Source organism: Quercus suber, unplaced genomic scaffold (genome assembly GCF_002906115.3).
Source record: "Quercus suber isolate HL8 unplaced genomic scaffold, Cork oak 2.0 scaffold_396, whole genome shotgun sequence".
Classification (NCBI taxonomy): Eukaryota; Viridiplantae; Streptophyta; class Magnoliopsida; order Fagales; family Fagaceae; genus Quercus; species Quercus suber.
Window position 1 is genome coordinate 216,079 of NW_027069848.1, and position 12,229 is coordinate 228,307.

At 34.4% G+C, this 12,229-nt stretch overlaps 1 protein-coding gene across 2 annotated transcripts; it reads right to left on the reverse strand.

The window, feature by feature from the left end:
• Positions 1 to 340: 340 nt before the first annotated feature.
• Positions 341 to 10,606, reverse strand: LOC111985819 (peroxisome biogenesis protein 12). Of its 2 annotated transcripts, XM_065761113.1 has the most exons (10): positions 10,210 to 10,604; positions 10,017 to 10,122; positions 8,206 to 8,354; positions 6,341 to 6,587; positions 5,664 to 5,773; positions 4,558 to 4,632; positions 3,612 to 3,698; positions 2,713 to 2,799; positions 2,380 to 2,517; positions 341 to 866 (listed from the first exon to the last, which is right to left on the reverse strand). In XM_065761113.1, exons 1-10 carry the CDS (start codon positions 10,315 to 10,317, stop codon positions 795 to 797), a joined length of 1,179 nt encoding a protein of 392 aa, XP_065617185.1. In that variant the 5' UTR covers positions 10,318 to 10,604; the 3' UTR covers positions 341 to 794. The 2 variants fall into 2 exon arrangements, with proteins under 2 accessions (XP_065617185.1, XP_065617186.1); XM_065761114.1 differs by lacking the exon at positions 2,380 to 2,517 and having other exon boundaries at positions 10,210 to 10,606.
• Positions 10,607 to 12,229: the final 1,623 nt, after the last annotated feature.

The window sequence follows — 12,229 nt, forward strand, 5'->3', positions numbered from 1 at the left end:
AATGCATCGTATAAGGACACAATGTGATACAGTGAGGAATGGTTAACGTTATTTCAGGCAAGGCAATTCAGCTATTGCAAATATAAAAAGAAGGGTGGTCTTCCTAAAATCTCCTACTCCACACACACACCCCAAAGGAAGAGAGAGAGAGAGAGAGAGAGAGAGAGAGAGAGAGAGAGATCATTGCAACGAAACTGTAGAAGTAATCCCCATTTCTCTATAACTGTTGTGGAATTATGTGTGATAAAGACAACTTACACACCCTCATATGGCATTAAATATAACCTAGAACCAACACAAAATTTAAACCAAAAAAAAAAAAAAGAACAAAATTTGATGATTTCCTTAAAAAAAAAAAAAAAAAAAAAAAAAAAAAAAAAAAAAAAAAAAAAAAAAAAAAAAAAGAACTGATATTGCATCAATAGTTCTTTCATACAAACTCATTATGTTACAGATATCAAATCATTACACATCTATGATCTAACTCTAAAACATGGATAATGGCTGTGGACTCAGAATGTCACCTGACACCTCAACGCATATAATCATTAATCTAATATTGCCTAAAGAGATAAAATACAAGAAAAATGTTTATAAAATAGATAAAACCCTAAAAACAAAAATGGTAATAGTAAGATATAACACCAGTCAACAATTGAACTGAACCTTATTTTGGTTTGCTTGTCATGGCCCCACTTGTGGCTAAGCATCTTTGCTTCGCATTTGACTTGATTATTGAATCCTTCTTGCATAGAAATGTATCGCTTTAATTCATGATTCCCAACAGGGTTTCTCTATACATCATGAAAGAGCCTCCTTATATGGTCACCAGTTGCAGGCATTAATGTGATAGGGCACCGTTTATACTGCCAAGAACAAAAGCCCAAAAAACAAATTTGTTAAAAGAGAATATTTTCACCCATGAAACTGTCCAGTGCAAAAACTTTTTAAAAATGGTTAAAATAGACAATTTTTTCACCCAATAAAAGGCCAAACTATAATTTTGGTCCTCATACATTTGTCACAGTTTCAATTTCGCCCTAATACATTTGACTGTGTCAATGTTTTCCTTCAACTTTCAGAATCAAGGATCCTCAACTATAAATTGGAGTCAATTTCATCTCTCAAATTTCAAAATCAAGTCAAATTCGTCCCTCAAATTTCAAGTTCAAGTCAATTTTATCCTTAGAAGCTTACTTGATTAAGGATAAGATTGACTTGAATTTGAAAGTAGAGAACGAATTTGACACAATTAAATGTATAGGGATGAAATTATAATGGCCTACATTGTAGGAGAACCAAAAGTGTAGTTTGGCCCCAAGGAAAATAGTATTGAGTAGAATAAACAAGCTGGAAGGATGTATGACAATTACAAAACAGTCCACCTAAGATAATGCAAAATCATAAATTTTTCTCAACTATATGTATATTTCAGGTGCATTTCCTAGCTTTAAACCAGATTTGATCTTAACATAATACTACTTCAGTGAATAGAAGTGTAAGGGTGCACTAAACAAATCTACACATTCACAGTGCTACATGGAAACAGGTTTCCTTAAATTCAAACAGGTTTCCAAGCTGTTTTGAAACTGATTAGTGATAACACAGGAAGTAGGACTTGCATGGAGAACATTAACTATGGAAGAGACAGGTTCATATGTGGTATTACAAATTAGCTTTTGCTGACATGAACCAAAGATATGCTGAGGTTCAGAAATACAAATTAAATTATAGAAAAACAAATATAAAATTGTTTGTTCACTACTAAGTATATGATTATTCTGCAATAGATAGAGGCTAGGGTTATTAAAAGTCTATTTTAAAATAGCTACAAAGAAAACCTAGATGTAATGAATCAGTTCTGTGACATGTTAACCTTGTCCTCTGAGACAATTTTCATGCCTCAAGCCCTTCCAGAATACTTCCCCTAAAAAACATAACAATAACTTCTATCTTTCAAGTTCCAAGCTTTCTTGAAACTGATAAGTGATAACACAGGAAGTAGGACTTGCATGGAGAACATTAACTATGGAAGAGACAGATTCATATGTGGTATTACAAATTAGCTTTGCTGACATGAACCAAATATATGCTAAGGTTCAGAAATAAAAAGTAAATTATAGAAAAACTAATATAAAATTGTTTGTTCACTACTAAGTATATGATTATTCTACAATAAATAGAGGCTAGGGTTATTAAAAGTCTAGATTGAAATAGCTACAAAGAAAACCTAGATGTAATGAATCAGTTCTGTGACATATTAACCTTGTCCTCTGACACAATTCTCATGCCTCAAGCCCTTCTAGAATACTTCCCCTAAAAAACATAACAATCACTTCTATCTTTCAAGTCAATAGTCAACGAGTTTGGAGGCCTCACCTGAGAAACATACTTAAATATGCATGCATAACAGAAGACAAACCCTGAAACTGTAACTACAGATGGATTTGCACGCTTCTGTGAGCACAAAGGACAAATTGTTCTGTCAGGTGGCAGGGGAATACCCTCTTCAGCAACCTGTTTGTAATGGCAAATTTGACTTAACTATTTAAGCAACATAGCAACAACAAAAAAAAATTGCTTCAATTCAATTACATCTTTCCCCTTTTTCCATGTACTTCAATTTGATAGTATTGGGCACCATACACCGGTATATACATGTGTGCGCACATAGAACAGGGTAAGCCAAGATAAACTGAAAATTTTCTTCACCTTTGGTGGAGGAGGAGGAGGTGGTGGGGGGTACACAGTTGGAGCTGACATTCTCTCCTCAGCAGATTGGTACCACCATTCCATCATCTATTAGTAATCAACATCAACGAAGTATTTGTCAATTGATGTTTTATAAATAAATAAAATATTAAATGACAATCAATATAATAAAGAGATAAGAACAGGATCATAAAAAGATCTAAAGTTCAGAAGCAAAAGAGTAGTTTTCTGCTTTCAAGATATAATAATGAACACAAGAAGACATTTAGCTCCCTAACAATACAGATAAGAGATTTAGGCAGTTCAGAAAAGAATAATGTCTGAAAGAGGAACATGACAGAATATTATGAAGTGTCATCTGCATTTCCAATTCAGAGAGCAAACCCAAAATACAAAGGAAAAATTTTAATGCCAGAATTATATAACTAACATTCTGCAAGAATGCCAATTTCAGGCAAACAGAAAGAATTTTGGACTATTACACTCATACATCCATTCTTTTTCTGAATATTCTTTAAATTCTTGATGGGCTTTGCACCCAAAAGAAAAGAGGGGGGGAGGGGTGGGGGGGAGGGGATCCTTATGTTTTGCCTGTTTAAAGTTTTCAATTTATGTAAGTAAAAACACGGTTCAGAAAACTCCATGATTTTCTCCCAATTAACTCTTTTTCCTATTCAATTCCTCTCCTTTTCCAAGTTTTCTAATCCTACAATTAGTAGAGCATAAAAACACAGATGACAAGATGATGATAATAATAATGACAACACAACATATCAATACCATTTCTTTTTCTTAGTATGAACGAAGGCATTATGAAAGTCAGCATTATTAAGAAATTTTAAAAAATAACTATTAATTACCCAAGGCCATAACATTGCATATGTGTAAATCAGACTCACTTTAAAGAAGAACACTGCTGCAATTAATCCTGTTTGTGCATAATCAAGTGCTGTATACATACAGCTGAGCAGTGCACCCTGTACCGCCTGTATCATAAAATATGTCAAAAACAGGGAGAATAAACAATCAATCAAAAAAATGATAGAAAATCTTACATTTCGACTTAGGTTAACATTAGCCAATTGTCTGAACTCTAAAGAGAATAAACAATCAATTAAAAATTAAGATATAGTATGATTACAAACTTAGGTCAAATTTTCAAAGTTTACTCACACAATCTGGTCAAGTGCTTGAGTGAAACAATATTTTTACATTTTACAGTTAACTTGCATTTTACTGGGCAAAATACAAACAATATGTACAATTAGGAATGAGAGAGCTGTATGTACAAAGCAACTTCTTTTGCAAAGGAATTATGACATCATCCAAATGCATTCAACCATGAAAGAGAATAATAGAAAGCTTTTCATTGAACATGTTATCACCATGACTAGCTTATTAAGCGAAACCAATCACCTAATCTTGAACTAGAGTGACGCTACCACATCAAAGAACTAGAAACACTTTTTTTATTGGTAAGTTACATACACACCTGGTGGGTCTTGACCCATGATCTCACCCTCCATCTTGCTCTTACAAGAGGAAAAGATTTCTATTTGAGGTAGAGCTCATTGGCATTTAATTTCTCATAGCCATTTCTTTTTTATAAGTTTTGGCCCCAAAGGGAGAAGGAGATTCAAACTACTCCTCATAAGCATTGAAAAGCCCACTCATCACCCTTTAAGTATATTTTAAATTAATTTGTCAAAATCTGTTCATTAAGTAAAACAGATTAATATGCCACTACTTGTATATGTACTACTGCGGCCTAAATTATCAGTAGTATTATTTTGTGCAACTACATAGTAAAAGCTACCAACCAAACTAACCAAATAACTTTTATACCTTCAGCCATGGTGGCCCACGAAGTCTTTCACGTTCACGGCTTCTTATCTTTGAAATTCTAGAAGAAGTATCCATCTACCTTGACAACAAAAAAGTGAATTCAAAAGTACTGAAAAATGTAAAACAAGATATTTAAATTTTATATATATATATATATATATCCTTCTTTGATCATACAAATTATAATATCCAAAAGATTATGTTGACACAATAAATCACGAACATGATTGGCTATATTTATGAGTGCAACTTATGAGTCCGTTAGCAATGTCCTCATTTTTTGTTAAGGCAAAGGCCCTCTCTCTGTCTCTCTCTCAGTAAAGATGACAGTAGTGTCATGAGGGTTAACAACATTAATTAGTATAATAAATAAAAAAATCTTAACAACAGGATCACCTGTAATCTAAAGGATGACGGCATTTGTATTCTACATTTTTGCCCTTCCATTTAATATAATCATGTAGTCATTGACTCATTGTTTGGAGCAAGAAGTGATGACATATGCTCAACTTGTTTAGCTGACACAAAAATGTACCTTTATCCCAAATAAAAATAATAATAAAACCACACCCAAATACCTACCCATTGACAACATATGTATAATTCACACATATCTACCCATGACTTTTTTATTATACAGTAAACATAATATAGTAATTTATTATCACACTTTATATGAATAAAGACAATAAATTATTGCATGCTTGATAAGGTGCAAGAGAGATTATTGCACTATGTGCTCATGACTAAAAGAAATACAATATTAAACAGTTCAATTTCTAAGCAACTTTAAAGACAACTTATATAAGCAAATAACAAATGAGACAGGCTTACATGTCAGCTATTTGACACCAATATATAGTCCATAGCAATATACATGACAAATCAGACAGAAAATTGTATGCTCATATAATAATGTAAATTTTATTTTGAAGGTAACTTTTGGCCTCAAGAGGATGGGGAAGGGGAGATTCAATCTAGTGACCTCCCCTTCATGAGGCATGGTCATTGGTCCCCAACAGATTGTGCTACCATTTATGGTTCTCATATAAAAATGTAAACGTACTCGCCACTAAATATTCCAAATAAACCTTGCTAAATTATACCAGCTCTTGACCTGTAGCTCGGCAAACTTGAATCCCAAGTGCATGTAGTCCTAATGAATAGAATCCAGTAGCATCCAACAAATATAACAGCTGATAAGCAAAAGATACTCCTGCATTGCAGACCAAAAAGGAAAAATATATTATAATGGATGATTATACCACAGGTTCTTAGAGAGAATTGTCAGGTACAACTGAAGGACATTCAATATCCTCACCCTGAAGACATAACATCATATATTAAAAATGCCACAACATTAATCATGAGACTAATGATGAGTTTACTTACTAGCATAAGGGAAAACATAAACTAATCACACACGTACAATTCATCAAATTTTTGTTTGTTACCTATGCAGGAGACAATTATCTAACTTCTAATTGAGGACAAAGAGAAAGTCAGAGAGTTCCGCTTGTTAGAAATTCACAGATAACATAAGAGAAAGCCATAGAGTTTCATGAATAATGTACAATCATATTTTAAGAACATTTAAAATATATATAAAAAAAAAAAAAAAATTTGATAGGTAAAATTTGTTTATTTATTATTAAACTTATTTAATAGTGTAGTCCAAGGTCAGTATTAATATATATATATACACACACACTTAAATGAAGAACAGACAAACAGCATTGCTTTGCAAATAGAAACCTACAACTAGATTGAAACATACACATACCTTCACTACTAGCATGTATCCATGGATAGCAGGCGCCTACAATTTTCTGAATCCTCTTTGTCAAGCGTGTCCTAATTGATGCTTCTGCTTCCAAATTTCCGCTTGAAGCAAGAGAATCCTCCCCTCCTATATACTCAGTATCATCAAATCTTTCATCATCATGTCCCCATAAACTTGCTTGAAGCCTGGCTTCCCTTTCTTTATTGTATATTGAATGCAACTTTGACTTAAAATACGGCAGCACAACCTATACATATTAACTTCACAAATCATTATCCCTTCATCTACCTACAGCTCTTACACCATGTTTGGCAAAATGAGGGGGAGGGGAGAGGAGAGAGGAAGAGCATGGAAAGGGAAAGGAGAATAGTTTTCCTTCATTGTGTTTGGTTTGCAAGGTAGAAAAGAAGGGAAAGAGATGAGGCTCATGTGCAACTCTCTCTTTTTTCTCATTACCTTCCAATTTGGAAGGAAAGATAAATGGTGGGTTCCATGGAAAATAATTCCCTCCATTTTTCATTCCCTCTCTCAATTTCTCTCCAACAAAACAAAGGATTTTTCTTCTCTTCCCTCCCTTCTTTCCGTCTTCCCTCCAACCAAACATAGCCTAAGTGAGAATAAATTGATATAGCACAAGAAACTGTGTCTAACATACACACTCATGGTCCACAAACACTATCTTTTACTTTTTATTATTTTTGTTGCTTTTCATGAAAATGAACACATAACATGATTGTATAAGATATCTTTGGCAACAAACTCTAGCTCCTTTCCTCGCATAGTAAAGCAAGGTGGATGTTGAGGTTGTGAAATCAAGACAAATCAGGTGCATATAACTACCAATTATTATATATATATATACATATATGTGCATACACATTTTCACAGCTCACAAACACTATATTTTACACACACACAACCACCCCCTCCCNTTGAATTCTACATAATTTTTTAGAGGCAATCAAGGCAATGAGATAATATAAGACTTTCTAGCTATATTTCTATACTTTTAACAATAAATTAACTTCGGTATGAAAAATACATCATACTTTACATTATAGTACATTTTGTACAATGATTACATTATTATATATATTTTTTACTTTTATTAATGTCAAATTAATATTTTTGGGATTAATTTTGCTTTCAATATTGCCCCTCCTAAACTGAAATCCTGGCTCCACCACTAGATAAAGCTCATATTGGGAATGCTTTAGGATTATGTTGATGAGCTTCATCCACTCCTCTCCTTCTCTAATTAGTTTTTTTTTTTTTTTTTTTTAATAATATAAGTAATAAAAATATGTTAAAAAGAAGAAGGGTGTCACATGAGTATATAGGAAGTATACATCAAGGACAAAAACAAATCAAGTGCATAAAGTAAAAAAGTCCATGAAACCATGGACGGAAGAAAAAGAACGAAAGCCTTACATTGCAACCCAATCTAGAAGAGTCTTAAGGAAGAAGAATTTAAGATCTGAATCTGATCTCTCTAAATCCTCAAAATGCCGGGTATTCCTCTCCCGCCAAATGCACCACATAAAACAATGGGGCACAACCATCCAAAGAGCAGAATTCCGATGCCGATTATACTTAGAATTTTATTAACTACTAATTCAGACAATAATGCAGAGAAGACAAAGCCAATGAGATCTAACTAATATTGTACCTCCTCCCACAAAAAAAGGATGGAGAGTGAGGTGGTGGATTCAAAACTCAATGGGTGTGTGTGTGTGTAACTTACCAATCAAAATAATTATAATAACAATACATAGATAAGCAAGCCACAAGTACTATCTGCTCCAGAATGAAAAGAAATGTTTACTGGAGTTTCAAAATTAACAAAAAGAAGCAGATGATTGTACCAGAAACACAACTGAAAGAACTTTTTGGCGCTTCTCTAACCCAGAGTGATTAATCCCGTCACCGGACATCAATCGAGCATCATCTTTCTTTACTTTTATCTTCACAGCTCTCCTCCTTAAACCATATAGAGATTCAGAAAAAGATGCATCTGAAGATTAGGAAAAGAAAAAAATATATGCAATGAGTCTCAAGTAAAGATTTAAAGCAGGCTAACTCTACATCAAACACACAAAAATGCTGCAGTGGTATGAGAAACTTAGTACTAGAGATTCAAAATGCATATAAGGTGGGCAATATAAGCAGATCTTAGGACCAAAATGTGGGGTCTCTTTATAAAAATTTTATCTTCCAATCATCAACAATCTCACATCTACATTTTTCTTTTTCTTTTTGGATAAATCGATAGTTGGCTGAGGGGAGATTTCAACGGACATCCCTGATGGAAATACCAAGAAGTGCCAATTGTACTACAAGACTCATGGCTAAAGGGCTGGTTCATGAGAACAATCTCACATGTACATTGAATTACATATTATTATTTTCACAATAGACGTCCCTTCCTCCATCTTGCTTCATTAGATTTAAGTGCCACCGCTGCATAAAAGCAGCTTTACCACTCATTTCAAACTTCAAATCATGCAGAGACCAGAGACCATCACCCATATCACATTCTTACAATATACAGACTCACCATGCATTATTTTCAAAATTTTATTTCAAGCATCTCCCTTACAGCCCCTGCACCCTCCTCTTTCTGCTTATCCTCACAGATGGCATTATGTTTTACTGCATTAAGGGGGCAAATTCACATAGCCAATAATAGCTGCTCACTTGATAACATGTAGAACCTTATTATTCACTACAAATACAAACCAAATTCCCTACACTCACAAAATGTTCTTTTTTATCAAATGGTTATAGTGGGATACACAATGAAAAGTAGCCCAACCATATATCTTAAACCCTCATACCCTAGCTGAAAGTGGGATCTAATTTCAAGTCTTTTGTACAACACCTCAGAGACATTCCGAGCTAATCTAGCCAGAAATTTCAACTTTTGCAGGTACTTAAAACTCAAAATAAGTTAGACAAGTTCCAAATAAAATGGTTTTTGATAAGTAAGTATCAAATAAAATGTTAATAAAATATCATAATGTATTCTCAACTAGTATTTCCACCTTCAAAAACTCCTCAGACTGGCTCTCCAAATAAAATTAGGTGTAAGGTAAGGCCGTCTACCAATCACCTCTCTTATACCCAACAAAAGTAGGAGCTTTGTGCACTGGGTACAACATTCTTCGTAACTTACAGAAACACCAATGGGTCTTAAACTATTCTCACAAGTATAAGAAGTGCCATTCCATACAAAGCCCATTGCCCCCAATGACCCCTTTCTAGGAAAACGGAAAATGAGACATGGGTTTGGGGGTATTTGATACCAACAAAATTCTTCTTGATTTTTAGCTTAGGGATAAAATTGACAACATCAATACACATATTATAGCATTGCATTAATGCAGCCCATCTCTCAAAACAAGTACACGAACCTTGTAATGCTTTTTATGTTAGATTTTTCTCCATGTACCTTATCCAAATTGTATACAACTCTAGAACAAAGGTAGGCATTGGCATCCAAAACACCTATACAACTCTACATGTTATATATTCTACAAAAGCAATAATATTCAGTAGCATGTAGTTATTGATAGTGAATTCATCAAAAATGAATAAAAACATTAATATATATATATATATATATTGATGGAAAACAAGCAAAAAAAAAAAGGGTAAAACGGAAAAAGGGTTCCACCTGTGGTACGTAAACTGTGAGTTTCGAGAATGAGCATGAGGAAAGCAAAGAATTCATCTTCATAGTCTAAAACCCTGTGGAACATCGGTCTTCTTAAAGCCAATACCTGTAGTACTTGTTATTTTTCTACAATTAAATATCAATATATATATATAATCAATCGGAAAAATGAAAGAGAAGAGAAGAGAGTTACGCCGAAAGAATAGGTGAGAGCGGCGCGGAGGCTGGCGGGGAGCTGCTGAGCCGCCGACATCTCGAAGAAGGTCGGCCGGCTCCCTTGCCCTCCTACTTGAAACAACATCCTCTCTCTCTCTTTGGTTTTGGTTTTACACTCTTATCTTCTAAATAATTCTGAAGCTCGGAAAGGATGGATGATGATGAGTTTTGTTTGCTTTATTTTGTGTATCATCAGGCAATGCTCCTAGCCTCCTACTCCTATTCCTAATCGGGGACCGGGCGGTTTATAAATGACATGTGCTATCATCAGAATGTACTCGCTGCTCAATACTCTTTTTTATTGGGCCCACTCCAAAACACCATCTTTATGGTTACTTACTTTTACTATTACTAATAAATCATTCTTTCCTAATCAAAAACCATCAAACCATTCTCATCCAAATAAATAATGGATTAGACTGGTAAAATCTTTTGTCTTTTAATAATTTTGGGTATTTGTATTTGTATTTATAATAAAAATAAATAAATCATCAATGATTTTGGACAAGTGGACTTGGGTATCATGATATATGGTTTTTGTGGACCAACTATAGTTGTTATCCATTTGGACTGGGTCTTCAAGGAATATGTGTGGGCTTTCATTATTTAGTGCAAATGGGTACCTATAAAAAAAAAAGCTTATAATTGGGTAATTTTCCTCCAAACCCATTTCTTTTTGTAAATAGTTTGGGTTTTATTGGGAAAGGCCCTATTAGAAAGAGACAAGGAAAAAAAAAAACATGTTTGACGTGGGCTTACAAGCACAACCCATGAGGCATGAACTCATCACATGGTGTCGGCTAAGCCCACTCCGTGTGTGTGTGTTTTTTTTTTTGGGCAACAAGCCCAACTCCATGTGCGTGTGTGTGTGTTTTTTTTTAGAAAAAAAATTATCACAGGTTTGCTGCTAATCAATCACTCCATTTTCAATTCAAATATAGTGTAGCTACCTATCCATGGTGGATGGGATTTACCCTTTAAACAATAATAGCCATCTCATGCATCTAACATTAGGAATTCCACACAAATCAATTGCTTCATTGTTGTTGAAAAAGGAAAAAACTTAGGTAGTCCTCGAGCAGTACTCCGGGCTCTCACAAAGAGAGTGGAGCCCCACCCATATGTGAGAGCCCGGAGCGCTACTCGAAGACTGTAAGAATTGCCTATTAAAAATGCTAATTACTCAATTTTCTTCTTTTTATTGAAAGTTGTATAATTTATATACCCATTATCTTATCCCTTTCATGTCATCATCATGCTCGAAAAAATTGTTTGGTATATTCTTCCCACCAAAATAGCTCTTAATAAAAGATGGCCCCAATTTGATCTACAATGTGTCTTGTGTAACCAGTTCCAAGAGTCAGCTAAGCACATATTCATTTTTTGCCCCTACGCTACAATCGTCTGGTCTCTAAGAGCTTGGCCATTTAACAGAGCTTTTCTCAAGCTCGTATTTATAAAATGTCATTTTCCCTCAACCAAAAACGCATGTTTTCAAGGAAGACATCCACAAGCTCATTTTGTGCTCAGTTCTCTTCAAAACATTTGGAGAAGAAGGAATCAAAATATTTTTGCAAATCACAAACCTGATTCTAGAAAGGATGTTGGAGCAATCAACAAAGCATATTAAGAACATCTCTCTTTCTGGTTTGCTCGGTCACATGATCTGGTCTCGAAATGGATTCCGCCACCAACTAGTTGGTTTTCAATAAAATTTGATGCTGCTATCAGGCCCCATTCTACTTCCACTACTGCTGTGGTAAGAAATGAATCTGGTGAGGTCTTCTTAGCCCTTCATACCTTTTCCCACCATCTGATCCGACCCAAGCACAAGCAACAGTTCAGGCAATCAAACTGGATGTTTTTCATAAGTTTTCCTTTATTCTCTTTGAAGGAAACTCTAACGGTGTCATTGAGGCTCCAAGACCTGCCTTCCTCCCCTCCCCGGTTCCTTGCACCTTTTCTCCCAAAATTGAAGGCTGATCTAAACTCGATTT

Bases quoted from the DNA above. Each gene is read 5' to 3' on its own strand.
- LOC111985819 (XM_065761113.1), bottom strand. From the start codon at position 10,317: ATGTTGTTTCAAGTAGGAGGGCAAGGGAGCCGGCCGACCTTCTTCGAG. The intron at 3,699-4,557 runs GTATAAAAGTTA...TTTATGATACAG, and splicing joins GTGGGCCACCATGGCTGAAG to GCGGTACAGGGTGCACTGCT. The intron at 2,518-2,712 runs GTGAAGAAAATT...CATTACAAACAG, and splicing joins CTCCTCCTCCTCCACCAAAG to GTTGCTGAAGAGGGTATTCC.